The sequence below is a fragment of the Mytilus californianus genome, unplaced genomic scaffold (genome assembly GCF_021869535.1).
Source record: "Mytilus californianus isolate M0D057914Y unplaced genomic scaffold, xbMytCali1.0.p SCAF_2, whole genome shotgun sequence".
NCBI classification, from domain to species: Eukaryota; Metazoa; Mollusca; class Bivalvia; order Mytilida; family Mytilidae; genus Mytilus; species Mytilus californianus.
Window position 1 is genome coordinate 135,765,086 of NW_026262668.1, and position 20,837 is coordinate 135,785,922.

The following is a 20,837-nucleotide window of genomic DNA, read 5'->3' on the forward strand; positions in this document are numbered from 1 at the left end:
CTTTCATCAAATTTTTAATGAAATAATTGCTTTCGGAGATTAGTTGATTCATCTATGCTTACAAATTGTCTTGATGGAAGGAAATTGCAATCAGAAGTGATGACACTAATTAACCTGAGATCAATTGATCAAAACACAATTTGAACTTAGTGACCTGACCACCACCCATTCAAAAATAATTCAAGTGCCTTCCACCTCCCCCCATATATTTTTTTTCTGGAATAGTCCTAATAAAATAATGAAAAAACAAAACATGGAATTTGTACATGCTAACTTTTTATTGAAGAAGACATCTTTGTAGTTTGAAAATTATTAACACAAACAGAAGGATCAAATTTACATAACTTCATTGAATTTAAAAAAAATCCAAGGTCCAAAATCAATTAATGAGCAAACATATTACTCCTGATTGTTATATTCCTGGCGTTCAACCAGGATTTGTAGAGAACCAAAATTCAAAGTTGTATCACAGTCATTTCCGCTATTTTAAATATGCCTATTCAGCAAATTTATAAATACATTTTGGGTTATTAGACCTTGAACCTTTTTCAGTTTGAAATTTTGTTCATAGGGTACCCTGATGCAATCATTGTTAACCTTAGTTAGAAATTACCATCTTTCTATGGTTTTATTGCAAAAACTTTGTTAACCCTGATTTGCTCTATATTATGTTATTATATGAAATTTCTGGTTTAGTAGGGGTTGTACTCTTCTACAAATGTAAGTAAACAAGTCTTAGGGCCAGATTATAAAGTTTTAAGATAGGGCAATTGAAATTTGAATTGTATAAAATTTACAACTTGCCAGAAAAGATTCTTTAAAAAAAAGTGTTTGCTCAGATTTTCTACATCCAGAGAGTATTGTACTCTCATAACTTATGATTGGAAGTTATAAAGTATCTTTATCAGTTTCAACTTATAAATATGGCAACAGTTACAAATATTTTGCAAGGGTTTTTAATACAGACCTGCATTATTTCTTTAAGAAAATAATTCAAAATAATACTCCAAACACTAGTAGTAAAAATAAAATTTACGATTGCCTGCAATTGTAAAAAAAATATCAACATACAAATTAATTTAACTTTGATTTAAAATAATAAGTTAAACAGCTAGTGCACTATTGCTCTCAAGACAAACAAATTACGCAGGAACTATATCTGCAAGTGTATTTATTTTAAAACTGCCAAAAGTTGGTAATGGCATTTCATACTTTCTTCAAGTCGTTTCCAAATCTATCATTTTATTATTTATATGCCTTCAATTCTATAATGTGAAAGCTGGATCAATAAAATCACTTGTCTATATCAAAATCTTCAGGGAATCTTCATCATAAGTCTGATCAAATTTAAAGTTTTTTTTTATCAACTATGATTAAAAATAGAACTATTTACTAACTTTAGTGAACATGGCTTTAAAAATGAAACTTTCAATGGTACTGTAAACTGATAGGCTTCAAAATGGCAATTTGTATTGGCACTATAAAACTGACTGGTTTCAAAAAAATAAAACCTATAATGGCATCATAAAACTAGATTAAACAAAGAGTTACAGGAATTTCAGTGATATGTTTATTCATTGTTACAAAAGATCAATGGTTTTACCCTCTATATAAATTACTTAAAAAAATACTTCTACAGGAAAATATTATACATATATGTCATTCTAATCCAAGGTCACATGTACTTAACATGAAAATTACTCAAATCTATACATTTCTACCAGAAGGTAATTTTTTAGTAACATGCAAATGTACATGTCTCAATTTCTATTACACAGTAATAATAATTAACATTTAACCTGGAATGTCCTGGATGTATCATTTTAAAATTAGAATTAGAAGGATTATAAATCAAGTGGGATGCACTAAACACTGCAAAATAACTGGTATTGTTATTATACCAATTTAATCAAAATTAAAGAAAACAAAATATTAAAGCTACAGAAATTAAATCAATTACTGAAACAAAATTTCCAAATATTAAATATTATATTATGATTAGATTTCTATTTTTTGAAAAATCAGAATAATCTTTTGAATATCATTATAACAGACAACAATGTTGTAATTGGTCCTTGACAAAAAAATGTGTTTCTAAATTCAAAAGACTAGAATCAATACACCTTTGAAAAAATTCAGGTTTCATACATAAACAACATATAGTATTTATGGCTCAACTTGGGATAAATGTTGACAAAAAGACAAAATACTTTTAAAAGTTATTCAAATCAAGACTTAAAAATGCAAACTTTTACTTCAAACACATTTATATAACAATTATTCCAAATTGTTGAACAAGAAATTGTTTTACTCATTGAAAGAACAAGGTGTATTAAGGGTATAGTTCATTTCTCATTTTAAGTTGAGATTTCATTTATAAGGAATATGTTGTTTTAGATTATTGTTAACATCCAAGTGAATCATGGTATTTTAATAAATGTAGTTATATTAAAAGTGTTAACATTTTTGAGGCCAAATACAACCCCTAAATGCACCTCCTCCTTTTTTGAAATTAACAAAACTATTACAATGGGAAAATCATAAAATACAACAGGACAATTTTAAATTCTACAATCACAGTTTCAAATGCAAACTCCAGTCATCCTCTCCTGAACAAGCTGTTTTTTATTTTTTGTCTTGTTCTCCATCTGCTGGTCATCTGACGTGAATACTTGAATAAATTCTTTTTTTTTTTAGCCTTGCCGAAACTCAAATGAATGTCTTACAGGAGATTGTTTTGACTTAAAAATTTGCTGACAATAATTTTATTAATTTCATAATTTTAAAACTATCACAATTTAGACCATTATTAAAAATAATGTATGCTGGTAACAAGTTCTTCACTTAAGGTTCTAATCGCTCAAACACCCATCCATCTTCTCCTATATGAGTTAATTTCTCATCAATTTGCTCTCCGGGTGCTAGTTTTCTGAAATTTATTCTGTCATGAAGTCTAGATGTTTGTCCTTGCCAAAACTCGAACAAATCTGGAGTTACAAGGTATCCACCCCTGTATAAAAAATTATATAAATTAGCAACAGTTATTATTTCATTTATCAATCTTCTACCCCTGTAAAACATTATATAAATTAGCAACTACCTCAGAGGTGTTTACCCATATTTTTGTTTTTCAGTTATTGTAGTCAGTGTATCAGTATTTTTGTCCCCCGCGAAATGCGTTGCGGGAGACATGGAAATTACCGGGCGTCCGTCCGGTCTTGTTAGCGCTCTCAGGTGTACAGTTCTTGCCAGATTTTCATCATAGGTTTGTATCAGCAATGTCTTTACGAACGCGTCCGTCCGGTCTTGTTAGCGCTCTTACGTGTACAATTCTTGCCAGATTTTTATGAAAATTAAATTATAGTTTATCCTCTTTTTTTTGGTGAGTTTGAAAATCAGTGCGGATCAATTATTTTTAAAAGAGTTATGCCCCTTGGAAACATTAATTCTATGGAAAATTACATCGTTAACACTCTCATGTGTACAATTCTTGCCAGATTTTTATGAAACTTATATCAAAGGATTATATTAGCAATGTCTTGGATGAGTTCGAAAATCAGTACTGATCAATTATTTTTAAAAGAGTTATGCCCCTTGGAAACATTAATTATATGGAAAATTGCCTTAGGAGCGCTCTTACGTGTACAATTCTTGCCAGATTTTTATGAAAATTAAATTATAGTTTATCCTCTTTTTTTTGGTGAGTTTGAAAATCAGTGCTGATCAATTATTTTTAAAAAGAGTTATGCCCTTGGAAATATTGATTTTATGAAAAATTGCATTGTTAGCACTCTCATGTGTACAATTCGTGCCAGAATTTTATGAAATTTATATTATAGGTTTATATCATCAATGTCTCAGGCAAATTTGAAAATTGGTGCCGATCAATTATTTTTAAAAGAGTTATGCCCCTTGGAAATATTGATTATATATGGAAAATTGCATTGTAAGCGCTCATATGTGTTTAGTTTAAACATATTTTATTTGCTTAAATATGCAAAAGGGATGAGACACAAGTTAATCAAACTTATGAAGTCTTCTCCCAATATAGAATCCTGAGAACAAACCTCAATTGAAGGCCTCACTGTGACTTTGAGATGAAGAACAGTAATAAAAGCGTTGTTCCTTTGCTTTTGGTGTTTTTTGGCTGTGCATGTACTGATTTTGTGTCATGGATGGATACCCTATATCCTTTGTTTTTTCTACTAATCACCTTTTAGCTCTTTATATTTTCTGGAGATAAATAAGGTGCAAGATAGTTAATGTTTTTCTTTCAAAATTTAATAAAATGAATATATCTTTTATTCTATTCCACAAAAAGTTTGACAATATATAATTCATGAGGGGTTTCTAACTTTTTCAAAAATTTGAGCAGTAGTCAGCACTTCTGTGTTAACACGAGTGATCATTGATATGGTCATTTATAAAATAACTGTTAACAACTGTGCAAGACCCTCACGGGTAGTCAAGGTCGTTAAAAAAAACCTCGTCGTCTGTTAACAAAACTTTTGAGATTTTACGAAAAAACTAAGGATTTTCTACCCCAGGAATAGATTACCTTAGCTGTATTTGGAATTTTGAGTCCTCAATGCTCTTGAACTTCATACTTAACTTGACCTTTTTAACTATTTTGAATTGATGAGTCTTTTGTAGATGGTGTCTATGATGAGTTTATTTACACATTTTGCAAATCCAATGATTTAATAGTTAATTTGGCACGGTAAAAGCTGTCATAAACAATGATAGAGAAATATATTCATATGTAAGTTAGAAATCAGGCTTGTGTATAATCTTTTGTTACCTACCAGCAGTCAGGTTTGGGTATTGTCTTATCTTCATCTTTATAAGTTTCTGACAACGAATTGAATCTATCACTTATTGTCTGAAAAAAATTTATTCAAAATATTAATCATCAAAATAATTTTTACAATATCATTAATTTGATCCAATTTAAAACAAGAGTGCACATGCTTGAAATGTCTCGCCTGTTTTACTTATTAAATTCATGTTGAAAGTCTATAATATAAAGATTTTACTACAAATATCACATAAACTTAACATTATCAATGTTATATGAAAATGAGGTCACGGTCAGATGAACCATGCCAGACAGACATGTACACCTTACAATCATTCCATGCGACTGTCATACAAGTGAGAGGTTTAGCTAGCTATAAAACCAGGTTTAATCCACCATCTTCTACCTAAGGAAATGCCTGTACTAAGTCAGGAATATGACAGTTGTTTTCCATTTGTTAGATGTGTTTGAGCTTTTGATTTTGCCATTTTATAAAGGACTTTCAGTTTTGAATTTCCATTGGAGTTCGGTATTTTTGTTATTTTACTTTTTTCCATACACCAAAAATAGTGGTCCTATTGCTAATAGTATCTGAGAAACAAATCAAACCACAAAATCTTAACATTGACCAATGAACCATGAAAATGAGGTTAAGGTCATATGAACCCTGCCAGACATATGTGTACACCTTACAATCATTCCATACACCACATATAGTTGACCTACTGCTTATAGTATCTGAGTAACGGACCTTATCACATAATTTTAACCTTGATCACTGATCCATGACATTAAGGTGAGGTCAGGGGAACACTGTCTGACGGATATGTAGACGTTGCAAGGAACCCATATACCAAATATAGTTATCCTATTACTCATAATAAGTGAGAAATTCACATGACAAAAAAAACAATATTTTTTTTTTCAAACAGTCGCTGAACCATGAAAATGAGGTCAAGGACAATGGACATATTACTGTCAGAAACTTCTTAAGATAAGGTATTTGCATACAAGGTATGAAGCATCCAGGTCTTCTATCCTTCTAAAATATAAAGTATTATATAAATAGTTTACACCGCCACTGCAGGGTAGTAATCCCCATGTCTCGCATACTGCGACGAAAGCAGGCGACACTAAAATGGCCAATCCCATAACTCCCGTTAATATGGTCATATCAAAATAACAGTATATTTTGGTCAACTACAAATGATGGCAAACAATGGTACCAAGTATAAGAGCTTTCTGTCAAATGGTCTCAGAGGAGATGAGTTCACAAGTTGTTGATGTAACAATACTCAAACAAATTGTTAAAGTCCCATTACTCCTGTAAAAATGGTGAATTAAAATGGCGGTACTGTGTGGTCAACTACGCATGACGACAAAAAACAGTACCAAGTATTAAAGCTTTCTGTCAAATGGTCTCAGAGGAGATGTGTTCACAAGTTGTTGATATAACAATACTCAAACAAATTGTTAAAGTCCCATTACTCCTGTAAAAATGGTGAATCAAAATGGCAGTACTGTGTGGTCAACTACACATGACGGAAAACAACAGTTCCAAGTATTAAGGCTTTCTGTCAAATGGTCTCAGAGGAGTTGCGTTCACAAGGTGTTGTTGTTACATTACTTTAAAAAATAGTCAAAGTTCCATAACTCCAGTAAAAATGGTCAAATCCAAATTGTGGTACTATACACGATGGCAAACAATCCTACATATTATGAGAGCTTTCTTTAAAACAGAACTCATAGGAGTTCACAAGGTGACGTCATTGTTACAATACCAAAAAATAAAGGTTGAAGTCCCATAATTCCTCCTGTAAAGGTGAAGTAATTTACCTTTCTGCTATCTACAACACTACCCTGATTACTGCTTAAAGTAATTTACCTTTCTGCTATCTACAACACTACCCTGATTACTACTTAAAGCACCAAGCTGACTTGGTCTTGGTCGAGAGTTAAAATATTCTTCAGATTTTTCTTTAGACAATCTTGACACTGATCCTTCAACTCTTATCTGTAAAAAATGTGAAAAATTAAAACTGCAGAAGGAGTAAATTTCACAAATTGATACCATCTTTTGAATATTTGAAATTTTATTATAAGAGTACATGTCAATAATCAGTTTATAAAGTGACTACAAGGTTTTTGTTATCACAACAAAAATAAATTTTATATTCTCAGCAATATAATTGCTGTACTCATAAAACTGTGAAAACCAGTTGATACATTTTAACTTTACAGCATTGTGATTTTAGCAGAGTATATATATATATACCTTCTCCACTTAAGGAGAGAAAAATTCAATTAACAAGAGGCACAAGATGCAGAGCATATACCGTATAGCGGGTTATTTTCACGGGTGTAAAATTTCGCGACTTGGGGACAACAAAGTATACGAAAAATTTTGGTGGTTTTTATTTTGGTGGATTCTTAAATCCCAATTAAATATTTTGGTGGATACTGAAATTGTTGCAGTTAAAAAGTTGTAAAACTTGACAAACAAGTGTCTATTGTTATGGTTAATTAATTATTTTTTTTAACCGAAATGACCTCTTATTTATTGATTAGTTTCTGATACAGTTAATCATAAGAATACCGCTAACTTAGATAATTATTTGTTACAGGTATTCAAACGTCTTGTAAATTTACGATTGATTAGATTTGACTGGACCTTTGATGTACTTACTAATTAGGTTACAAAATTATCATGAGTGTTTACAACTCTTATATAGTTTGACACTTATTAATATGGGGTAATTACCTGATAAGAGTACCTTACACTCTTATTCTAATTGACACTTATTAATAAGGGTATACACACCTGACAGTCATTTTATAAAATACATTTATGTACAACGCCCTTTGGCATTTATCTTGTTAAAACTAACATATACCGTTGTTGACCTGCCAACAGGGAAAAATAGATCGTTTACAAAATCCGTTAACAATGTTAACTTCGAAACTACCAAACGTATGCATAAATTTTCGCGGAATTTATTTTCGCGATTTTTGTTTATACGCCAAAATAAGCGAAAATAAACACCCCGCGAAAATAACCAGCTATACGGTATATTTCCTTCTATAATTATTAAAGATAAAACTCTCACAATCATTTCATGTTGAATTAAAATATTAACAGTAAACCTTGCTTATTTAACAGTTAATACTTACACTTCTTTTCAAATGCTCCCAATAAAACATGCATGAACATCTTGGGTTTTCTTCCTGAAACCAAAGAAAACATTTATGCATGTACTTTACAATTGCAATAGCATTGAAAAAGGGAGATTTAGACAAAAATTCCCAGTTATATATAAAAATATAATTAGCTTTCTTTCTGTATCTAACATGTCTAATATTTAAACCTAAGATTCTTCATTTCTGTCTTCAGAAAATTTCAAAAAAAAACTACACAAATAAAAAAGTTATGTGAATTGGAATATGGTAAGATCAAGCATATAAATTTTTACTTAAGGTTGGAAGACTATATCCATGTGGGGTCGTTTAAAAAATTCATCATGTTGATTTATTTGATATACTTGGTACACATGAAGATTCGATTACGGTAAATTCAGTGTCAACACTTGATATTTTTATCAAAATAATGTTTTCCTTAACCATGTTAACATAACTCTTTTATTTTTTCTTATTGTGATTTTTTTCTCATAACAACTTTTTGGACATGTTGATCACAGACATTTATTTATCTTTGAATGTTTTTTTTAATCTCTATATCTTCATATAACACAAATGTATAGATGTGATTATTTTTTAGGTGCCTGTAATGTTGATACATATATCAGTATATTGGTACATATATCAGTATATTGGTACATCTATACACATATGTATCAGTATATTGGTACATGTTTACACATATGTATCAGTATATTGGTACATGTATACACATATGTATCAGTATATTGGTAGATGTATACACATATATGGATATGTTGAACAATTTTGTTTTAGCCAATATATTTGGTAAGATTTGAGTATTTTACCCATGCAATATTCGTGTATTGGTGGCATGGAATATTTTGGTTACTTGATATCCTAGAGGATGATGGTTGCCAAGTATGGTTTACCATGATTTACAATGGGCTCCTGTGTACATGTAATACTATTAAAATGATACATGGTCATAGCAATCTTAGATTTCAGAAAAGACAAAAGAACCAAAATCTTCAAAAGCTCCACAAAAAATGTTTCATTTTTTTTCCAGCCAACAGTTATTATATATACATGTGAGTATGATAGCAACAGCTGATATTTAAATTAGGATGAGAATCCAGTAACTGCCTAAGAATATGGCAGTAAGACATACCGGCTCAGCTTAAGAATATAGCAGTAAGACATACCAGCTCAGCTTAAGAATATAGCATTAAGACATACCAGCTCTGCCTACGAATATAGCAGTAAGACATACCAGCTCTGCCTAAGAATATAGCAGTAAGACATACATTTTGTAGCAGCTCAGCTAAGGAATATAGCAGTAAGACATACCAGCTCTGCCTAAGAATATAGCAGTAAGACATAGCAGCTCTGCCTAAGAATATAGCAGTAAGACATAGCAGCTCAGCTAAGGAATATAGCAGTAAGACATAGCAGCTCTGCCTAAGAATATAGCATTAAGACATAGCAGCTCTGCCTAAGAATATAGCAGTAAGCCATACCGGATCAGCTTAAGAATATAGCAGCAAGGCATACCAGCTCTGCCTAAGAATATAGCTGTAAGACATACCAGCTCTGCCTAAGAATAAAACAATAAAACATACCAGCTCTGCCTAAGAATAAAACAATAAGACATACCAGCTCTGCCTAAGAATAAAACTGTAAGACATACCAGCTCTGCAGCTTTTCGGCTATTGTAGTTAGTATAAAACACAATTCCATTCTTGTCAAAGCCTTTCATAAGTACCATTCTGACAGATGGAAGACCATCTCTGCAAAATACAATCATATCTGAACACCCAGTAGCAACTAACAAGAATATAGTTCCATATATGAAAAAGGCTGGATTATTACCAGTACAATGTATTATATGTGAAATATACCTTCTGAAAAGATGAATTTGCAAAATACTTTCCTTAGGAACTCAAGATTTTATTATGAAAACCTCATTGTGAAGAGAAGAATGTTTAAGTTTGTTTTATCATTCATTATAGCAGTTACTGTGTCTTAATTGTTATTTAAATATGTAACACTCCCAAACGTGTCCATCCCCCCAAACGTGTCCGATTCCCCCAAACGTGTCCTTAAAAGTTGTTATTCGCCAAAACGTGTCCACTTTAAAACGCCGGAACGTCTGAAAACTTTAAGCGCTATTATATTCTCAGTGACGTATATAACATTTACGGCAATTCCATAATAGGGGACATTGAAGATGTCGGGTTTTTGTTGGATCCTTAATAAGATAAAAGCCGCATTCAAAAGACATTAATCCTGGAGTATATATTTTGGGCACAATTACCAGAAATTAAAAAGGAACAGAGTTAAAAGAAGAACATTCAAAATGTATTAGCATTAGTTTGTTCAATGCCAGTTGTTTATATGTATGCAATATTGATTATCAACATATACATAATTCTTGACTGTTGCTTGCTTAATGTCTAGTGGCAAGTATTTGATGCATATTTAGAGCGAACATAAACATTACTTAAGTACAGTTAAATTAATCGTTTACTCAGTAAATTATTTTGTACTATTAAACTGCAGTGATGCCTTACTACATTAACCATGCATGAGGATAATGTACGACTGGCTTCCTGCAGTGGTGTTTTCCAATTTTTTTCAACAGTTCTGATTTTTTAAAAGCTCTTGAAATCATAAACTTGTTTTCAGGTTTAATATTATAAATTTGGGGTTTCGTACATCACTTCAAGACACACAAACAAGAGACATTACGTCCAGTAGCAAATATTTCATGCATATTTAGGACGACAACATATTAACAATAAATATTATTGGTAAGTTCTTTAATGAGAGATGGAAGACTATTTCCCGGGACTTTAGAATTGTAACATTTTTATGACGGTTATTTAGGATTGGGCCTAAATTTGTACGAAAAATAGGAATTTACACTGTACGGTAATTAGGAATTTACACTAAACGGGACTCAGAATTAGATAATAATTTTTGGGAGCGGAGAAAGACCACTTTATTTTTACGGGGCTTCAGTATAACAATCTTTTATTCCCCTTTATATAATAGAGACCGTTTGAAATTAAAGTTGGGGAAATTCTAACTGCCACTAGATAATAAGGGTATATGTATAGGGACAAAAATGGTTGCCTTGATGCATACCATCGACGGCACCCTGAAAGAGTTGTTACAAGGATTTTAATGTGCAGATAGTGAGCATTCTCCCTATACAGGAGGTATCTGATCCAATATCCACATTATTACCTATAGACATTGCTGCGTACTTTTAATACCCGCCCAACCAAACGGAGGCCCCATTTTGGCACGGGTTATACTGTTCGTTTGATAAAGACCTAAAGGACTATATTTCAATTTGCAATGAAATAGTGAAAGGAGTATATGAAAGAGCAATAACCATGCAAATAACGGGGACACGTTTGGACATTTTTATGATATGGACACGATTGAGCTTTCAGAGGAAGAAGGAAAAAACAGGCTTCATATGGACACGTTTGTGAGATTGGACACGTTTGGGCGTTATTATAAAAATGGACATGATTGGGCGTTAATAAAAATGACACGTTTTGGCGCCCTTTTACATTTAGACATGTTTTGCAGTTCAGTGACGTCATGTGGACACGTTTGGGGGAATCGGAAACGTTTGGGGGGAAGGACACGTTTCTGAGTGTTACAAATGTATCACAGATATACATGTAAAAGTATTCCTAAATGGTATCCTCAAAAAGTGAAAGTGTAAGCACATAAAGAATGTGGCAGGGTTAAAAATGTTTGTGAGTGCTGGACATTCTCCTAACATGGGGCAACCTTGTAACAACACAAAAAGTTACATCTGATAAAAAAACTAACTGTCTAACGTTACAGTACCCAAATACACTGAGTATCCAGTTTGTACCCATTTTGCCAAACAGCAGGATTTTTTAGAGACTAAACATTTACGTATTTTGATAATTTGACCCTCAGCATGTCTTTCAACATACATTGTATATAAATATATATTTAAATACACTCAAAACGGTCACATTGTATATCAACAGATGAAGCATCCAGTAAAAATGTAAAATTTACAGAACTATCACATGCCATATGTTTGGAAAAAGTCAACTTTTAAAAATGGGTAATTTAAATATGTTACAGACATTCATTTCTTACCAAATGCGTAGTAATGCAATGGAAGTTTGATGTGTACTGATTGATATGTTAAGTCTTAGATACACGATTTTGTTATTAGTTAAAGGCTTCGAACTAGCTTTCAGTAACTGTGAGTACCGGTACTCTCAGATCTTTATTTTGTGTGTATTGTAATTTTTTGCTTTGTATTGATCAGATGAGTTTAGCCCTTTTGAACTGATTTTTATAGGTTGTTCTTATGTTACAATGTATGTTTACATCACTGTCCCAGGTAAGGGGAGGGTTGGTGAGCCCTTAAACATGTTTTAAGTCAGGAGCCTGTAATTCATTGGTTGTGGTTTGTTGCTGTATAAGATATTTGTTTTTCATTTATTGTTTTATAAATAAATCAGACCATTAATGTTTTCTAGTTTGGATTGTTTTACAAATGCCATTTTATAGCTTGCTATGGAGTATGGGATTTGATCATTGTTGAAGGCGGTATGGTGACCTATAGTTGCTAACCTTCTACATCATTTGGTCTCTGGTGGAGAGTTGTTTCATTAGCAATCATACCACATCTTATTTTTGTTTTAGCATGGACTATTTTCAAACTGTTCAAAAATATTTGGAGAAATTAAAACAAATAAATTTTTAGCTTAGTATTTTTTTCTAAAAAAAGGCACAAATTTATAGGCATGATAGATAGGTACCATATTTCTCAAAGAACCATATTTTTATTTTGTTTTTACTTTACAGACATGTGACAGAGTTGTCAAGTCAAAACTGGATATTTGAAAATTTTCAGCTGGATCGAGTATATATGGGCCTCATAACTGGAGATTTTTTATCAACATTTTTAATGATGATTTCAATATAAAAATAAAATGCTTCGCTGGGGCGCAGCTTGATACGACCGCAGAGGTCGAACCCTGAACAGTTGGGGCAAGTATGGACACAACATTCAAGCTTGATACAGCTCTGAATTTGGATTGTTATTAAATATTTGACACAGCATAGGTTTCTGACACAGAAAGAATGTGGTCTAAGAACTTGAATTTTTTTAATTTACCTATTATGGTCTAATGTCCAAAATCAAAATACATGGTTAGATTCAGCATATCAAAGAACCCCATTTATTAAATTTTTGTTAAAATCAAACAAAGTTTAATTTTGGACCCCAACTTGGACAAACTTGAAAACTGGGCCCATAATCAAAAATCTAAACACATGTTTAGATTCAGCATATCAAAGAACCCCAAGAATTCAATTTTTGCTAAAATCAAACTAAGTTTAATTTTGGACCCTTTGGACCTTAATGTAGACCAATTTAAAAAACGGGACTTAAAATTAAAAATCTAAATACACGGTTAGATTTGGAATATCAAAGAACCCCAATAATTCAATTTTTGATGAAATCAAACAAAGTTTAATTTTGGACCCTTTTGACCTCAATATGAACCAATTTGATAGCGGGGCCCACAAATAAAAAATCTAAATTCATGGTTAGATTCAGCATATCAAAGAACCCCATATATTCAATTTTTGTTGAAATCAAAAAAAGTTTAATTTTGGACCCCAACTTGGACCAACTTGAAAACTGGGCCCATAATCAAAAATCTAAACACATGTTTAGATTCAGCATATCAAAGAACCCCAAGAATTCAATTTTTGTTAAAATCAAACTAAGTTTAATTTTGGACCCTTTGGACCTCAATGAAGACCAATTTAAAAAACGGGACCCAAATTAAAAATCTAAAAACACGGTTAGATTTGGCATATCAAAGAACCCCAATAATTCAATTTTCGATGAAATCAAACAAAGTTTAATTTTGGACCCTTTTGACCTCAATATGAACCAATTTGATAGCGGGGCCTACAAATAAAAAATCTAAATACATGGTTAGATTCAGCATATCAAAGAACCTCATATATTCAATTTTTGTTGAAATCAAACAAAGTTTAATTTTGGACCCCAATTTGGACCAACTTGAAAACTGGGCCCATAATCAAAAATCTAAATACATGTTTAGATTCAGCATATCAAAGAACCCCATATATTCAATTTTTGTTGAAATCAAACAAAGTTTAAATACTGGACCCTATCTTGGACCAACTTGAAAACTGGGCCCATAATCAAAAATCTAAACACATGTTTAGATTCAGCAAATCAAAGAACCCCAAGAATTCAATTTTTGTCAAAATCAAACTAAGTTTAATTTTGGACCCTTTGGACCTCAATGTAGACCAATTTAAAAAACAGGACCCAAAATTAAAAACCTAAATACACGGTTAGATTTGGAATATCAAAGAACCCCAATAATTCAATTTTAGATGAAATCAAACAAAGTTTAATTTTGGACCCTTTTGACCTCAATATGAACCAATTAGATAACGGGGTCCACAAATAAAAAATCTAAATACATGGTTAGATTCAGCATATCAAAGAACCCCATATATTCAATTTTTGTTGAAATCAAACAAAGTTTAATTTTGGACCCCAATTTGGACCAACTTGAAAACTGGGCCAAAAATCAAAAATCTAAATACATGTTTAGATTCAGCATATCAAAGAACCTCATATATTCAATTTTTGCTAAAATCAAACAAAGTTTAATTTTGGACCCTTTGGACATTAATGTAGACCAATTTGAAAACTGGACCCAAAATTAAAAATCTAAATACACTGTTAGATTCGGCATAACAAATAAATAAATGTGATCAAAGATTTTACAAATCTAATGCACCATACTGTGCAATTAAAGATTACTTCTTGAAATTTTTCAATATTTGAAATTTGAAAAAAAAATAATATTTGAAGAATAATTCTTTTTAATTTCTGAAATCTGAAATGAGAAAAAATTGGCCCCCCACAATTTCTTTTTATCCCCCCCCCCCCCCTTTTTTCCCCAAAAAAAATCTTTCCCTCAAGATATGGTCATAATCTCGTTTCAAATTTCCAATGGAGTTGGCAACCATAATTACCCATTTAAATTTACCATAGTGCTAACTTAATCTATTTTATAATAGAATTAATAAAAATATAGTGTCAAATCTTTCATATGGATTTTTTTGTAAAAAAAAAAGATGAAAACATTTGCAGATATTTTTACTGGTCTTCCTTTATAAATATGCATTTCTTTAAACATAATTTAAAAGCAGTGTAAGGGAAGTAACCAAAACGTTGTATTTGGATTACCTCCCTTACACTGTTTTAGATTATCTTTATTGTTCATTAACCATTACTTTATACATAATTTAAAAGCAGTGTAAGGGAGATAATTTCAATGATGTATTTGATTTATCTCCCTTACACTGCTTTAAATTATGTTTTGTACTAAAGTATTTGTCCATTAACCTGGACAACCTTGTTTTTCCCCCTTTTTTGCCCCTAATTCCTAAACGGTTTGAGCCATAACCCCCCAAAGCAAATCCTAACCATCCCTTTGTGGTATGGAAACTTGTAGTATAATTTCAGAGAGATCCATACACCGTTCCACAGTTATTGTCTGGAAACTAGAAAATGCTCATTTTTGGCCCCTTTTTGGCCCCTAATTCCTTAACTGTTGGTACCATAACCCCCAAAATCAATCCCAACCTTCCTTTTGTGGTATTTAACCTTATGGTCAAATTTCAAAAAGATCCATTCACTTAAACTAAAGTTAGAGTGCGAAAACCAATATGTATTCGGACGACGACGCCGGACGACGACGACGCCGGACGACGACGACGCCAACGTCATACCAATATACGACCACAAAATTTTTTTGCGGTCGTATAATAAGAAGATATGGTATGATTGCCAATGAGACAACTCTCTACCAGAGACCAAATGACATAGAAGGAAGCAATGTTCATTTTGATAAATTTTCATATTGTTTTAATTGAAATGCCCTGTGTGGGCCATATAATTTGGAATAAAAGATATATATATTTGTAACTTACATTTTTCTAGATAAGGATATTACTTTAAATGTATTCTCTTAACAGATAATTGTAGAACTCAATTTTGCATTTACTATATATATGCTATTTTTGTCTCGCCTGCAACGAAAGTTGTAGTATGCTAGACATACATGAAGGGATTACTATGTGGCGGTGTAAACTATTTGTATAAAACTTTATAGTAATCCCTACGTGTATGTCTAGCATACACATGTTCTTCTTTTGTCACAGGTGAGACAAAAATAACATATATATCTCAAAGCCATAGTCTTTATTACCAATATTAGCAGTATAACACCATATAAAATAAGAGTTTTCAGGTAACATCTATCAATTCTCAAGTTCTTATTGAGTTTTGGGGAAATCAGTGTACCCAAAAATCACTCAATAAAATGTATTTACTGGTTGACATGGTTGAGTACCAGTTATTATCAGAACTTCAGTTTTTCTCAAAATAATTTTTACCAGGAACTCTTTGTGGAAGTATTTTAACATAAAAAGGGTAACCAAGAGTTAGGTTTAGCACCATAAACTTTGACTTCAATTCCTCTTTTAAACAACGAAAAAATTGGTTACAAGTATGTCAATTTTTGCAGGAAATTTTATAGCTACAATCACCTGTTACTATCACTTAATAAGATTAATGTCCCCACTCAATGTACATTCTACCATTTAAAGGTAAGAGTTATGAATCTTGTCATTAAATGATAGAATTTACATTGAGTCAGGACATTAATGTTACATTTTGCTTTTGCATATATAATCTGTATGTAGCAAGAAGAGATGAAGGTATGCAAATTGAACTAAACACATTGCTATTTTGACCATTAATTCATAATATCTCCTTCCTGCTCTAAATGTGAACTTTATGTCACTTAAAATCAACTACTAACACAACGTTGAAGCGATATATTGACTTTTAATTTTGAAAATGTCAAATCAATCTTTTTGAATTATTTTGAAAGAAATTGTTTATTCTAAAGCAAGGTTAGAAAGTGCTTTGTCTTAAAACGATAAGTTTTCCAAAATTAAGGATGTCATAAAGCGATGATGTCATGTCCACACTCGTGTACCTTCCCATGATGTGTTTAGTTAATTTAAAAATCAGCATTTCCCTTTCTTATCGGATCAAACAAAACAGAGTTTTTACAAATAAACTAAAAATATTTGTCTGGAGATATCTTCTTTTTCTTCTTTATAATTCAGCACTCCATCATCATACTGATGATAACGTGCCGGATTCTGAATTTACTATGCCATGCTTGCGTGGGATCTAATTTCTATTTACAGTTAAATATTATACAAAATAAAATAAAAAATTCCAACGTAATTCCTTTTTCTTCTGTTTTTGTACTATACATTTAGGTTAAAACTATATACAGTGTACCGGTAGATTTTTATTTAGATGTTTAGATGTTTGATGAGAACAGATATTGGAATCTGTTCTCGGAAACAGTCAAGAGCAGTACATTGTACTGCAGCTAAAGGTAGAAGGTTCCATTGTAATGTTGTTCTTGGGTAAAATGAATATTTGTATGAATCTTTTAAATAGTGGTCTGTATAGGTCTGAAAGAATAAATGTGTGAATGTTGCCTTGTTCATGTGTCAGATTGCGCAAGTAGATCTGTCGGGTATATGGCTACAAGATGGTGTATTATTTTGTAGAAGATGATGATGCATGTTCTTATTCGCCTTTTCTCAAGAGTTGTCCAATTTAGTGTTTGCAGCATTTCAGTGACTGAGCTGTTGTGGTGGTATCTGTTGCATGTGTACCTAGCTGCTCTGCACTGGATCATCTCAAGTTGGTGTATTTGTGATTTGGTATGTGTGTCCCAGACACAGCTGCTGTATTCTAGCTTTGGTCTTACAAGTGCTATATATGCTTTTTCTTTTACTGATTTTGAATTTACCTTTAAATTTCTGTGATGTTATTTACAGGTTTGTTCCATTTTAGGTCAGCTTGTATTGTTTTTTTTTTGTAGTACATGTTGAAGAGTATAGTCAAATTTTAATGGGTTTTTCTAGGTTGTTATCTCAGACTCAAGGACTGAGCACTTGTCTGGATGGAATGACATGAGCCAGTCGTTCTCCCATTTTGCTGCTTGTGTAAGGTCTTCTTGCAGTTTTTGTGTGTCTTCTTTATTCCATACTGTTTTGTCAATTATGCTGTCATCTGCAAATAATCTTAGGGTGCTGTGTTTGATGAATTCATTAAAGTCGTTTATGTACACAAGGAACAGGATAGGGCCCAAAACATTTCATTTGCGATAATACACTAGAAGTGGTATGCAAATTATTGGAAGAAGAAGAAGAAAACTGTTCCTTGGGGAACACCAGATGTTATGTTAATTTTTTCTGATTGAACACCATCAATAATGACTCTGGGTCATAAAGCACCAGCTTGCCTACAGATTCCTAGTGAACATACTTTTAGACTTTACCGTACATATACTTTTATCACGATATAGTAAGCCTGTGTGAACACTGAACTTCTAGATTTTAAAGAGCAAATATTTTTTAGAACATTGAACTTTAAATACGTTTTAACAAGGCAAAGCCGCTCTATATATATTCCGTATGTGATAGTGAGGGCATTTTAGATTTTAAACGATTAATAAGGCGTCACTTTTATATACATGTATTAACGCAAAATCCTGTGTGGAAAGACTTGTTTCAACTAGGATAAAAATCGCCATGAACTTTTAATTATAACATATATAACTTTTAAAATGTCGGGAGGTGTCGTTGCGGATTGCAAATACTATCTTTAACGATATTCATATATGTAAATAATGTACATAATGGTGGAAGGATGATCCAAAATTCGTGGATAAATTGTGGTGATGGGATCCACAGTCACAGCACCATTGTAAATAATGAGCACCGCCACCCAAAGCACCTGTTCAACACACAGAACTTGTGTGGTTCTCCTTTGAAGGGGGTAAAGATACAGAGGTAAGGTAACGTTTGTGTGTGGGATGTGAGGAAATCTTCTATCCATTTTAAGGTGTTGTATTCAATGCCATATTTTAGTTTGAAGAGGAGTCTTTTGTGAGGTACTTTTTCAAATGCTTTGGCAAAGTCCATCACAATTATGTCAGTTTGGATGTTATTGTTGTTATTTTTTGCTAGTTCTTGGATGAATGATACCAGTTGGATTTCACATGATCTCAATAATTATATGAATTTGTATAAATTTTCGTCAATCACGCATGCGCAACAACATGTACTCTTCAGTATTGAAGCCTTGTTGACCCAAAGAAGAAGAAGACGATGATCTTGATGCTCGGAATCCATGTTAACAGGTTAAAGGTCGTACAAAATTTTGTTATTTTCTATGTGGTCCATCATACTACTGGCTATAATGTGTTCCATGATTTTACATAGTTACAAGTGAGTGATATGAGTCAACAGATATCAACCGTCTGTTGTTTTTACCCAGCCGTTCCTGGCAGTAACTGGTCCTTGACCAGTTAATTTTGCAAATCCAATCGGGTCAAAAGGTCAACGGAACTTATGATAAGTATATAATTAAAACAAAATCATTGTTTACTTTGTTGCTGTTGCCAGAGCCATTGCATTAGCTTCCTCGATATTTGGTTCTAATTTGGCCTCTTCAAACCAATTCTTGAATTGTAGAAATGGTTCTCTGGAAACAAGATCGTCAACATCAAAAGCATCCCCATGACTTCGATATGGAGCTCGCATGTTTGAGACATCACCAACCTCTGCCATTGTGCGAGAAAAATAAATCAGTTGATTTGTAAACTTAGCTAGCAGAATCTGTGGAGGTCTACCTCTAAACAACGCCAGTTTCATCCAGTTTTGAACGTTACGAAATCATTTTGTCAAAGTTGTAAAGAGTTACTTCCCTTATGTTTTATTTTATAAAATATTGAGTCAAGTCCGGGTATCAATTGAATAATATTCGGAACTCATAATTGAGTTTATCTTTTGGCTGTATGACCGTATTTACACCACAAGTTTTACTCCGAGTACAGACAAACCTGTGCGCCTGGAAAAGTTTTGTGCGCCTTTAAAAGGCAGGATCTTCATACAAGGCATGGCAGGAACTAGATAATTAAAATTTAATTTATGTTTCAGAAATTAAACTTTTCTGGATTTTGAGATTCCTTTTTTTCTTTCCTACATAAGGTGGCAAAATAATCTAAGTTTGGAAAGTTGTTTGAGATGTTCCCCTATGTAAATAATTATAGCGAATTGTATTGATTAACTGGATAATAGGTAGATATCTGCACATTGACATAGGTGATCTAGACTGTTTAAACTATGTCAATGAGTGGTGAACCTTCTGCAGGCTAAAAAAAATAAATCTCAAATTCCAGGTAAGTGTTTAATTTTCTGAAACATAAAATGCATTCAAATTTTATTTACCTAGTTCCTGCCATGGCTTAACACTTTTCCAGGTGCACATGTTTGTCTGTACTCAGAGAGTTTTGTGGTGTAAACACGGTCATATTTTTCAATTCTTTTTGATGAACATTAAACAACGGATTTGCTTAATAACTTTTAATTTCAAGCATTCGATTTCTTCGTCACAAACTTGGATCAATCTGGGACTTATTATACTAAAAGAGAGGCGAAAGATATCAAAGGAACATTCAAACTCATAAGTCAACGGACAACGCCATGGCTAAAAAAGAAACAGACAAGCAGACAAACAACAGTACACAAAACACAATATAGAAAACTAAAGACTGAGCAACACGAACCAAACCAAAAACTGGTGGTGATCTCAGGGTGAGCAGATCCTGCTCCCAATGTGACACCCGTTGTGTTGCTCATGTTAGTACAAAACCGG

At 32.3% G+C, this 20,837-nt stretch overlaps 1 protein-coding gene across 1 annotated transcript; it reads right to left on the reverse strand.

Moving 5' to 3' along the window:
* Positions 1–256: 256 nt before the first annotated feature.
* Positions 257–19,882, reverse strand: LOC127731137 (pyridoxine/pyridoxamine 5'-phosphate oxidase-like). The gene is made up of 6 exons (XM_052240065.1): positions 19,569–19,882; positions 9,645–9,744; positions 7,970–8,023; positions 6,684–6,812; positions 4,806–4,882; positions 257–3,010 (listed from the first exon to the last, which is right to left on the reverse strand). The coding sequence occupies exons 1-6, from the start codon at positions 19,832–19,834 to the stop codon at positions 2,845–2,847; spliced, it is 792 nt and encodes a 263-aa protein (XP_052096025.1). The 5' UTR covers positions 19,835–19,882; the 3' UTR covers positions 257–2,844.
* Positions 19,883–20,837: the final 955 nt, after the last annotated feature.

Coding starts and splice junctions, on each gene's coding strand:
- LOC127731137 (XM_052240065.1), bottom strand. CDS start 19,834: ATGAAACTGGCGTTGTTTAGAGGTAGACCTCCACAGATTCTGCTAGCT. Junction 9,745..19,568: donor GCTCTGGCAACAGCAACAAA/GTAAACAATGAT, acceptor TGTATTTTGCAG/AGATGGTCTTCCATCTGTCA. Junction 4,883..6,683: donor GTGTTGTAGATAGCAGAAAG/GTAAATTACTTT, acceptor AATTTTTTTCAG/ACAATAAGTGATAGATTCAA.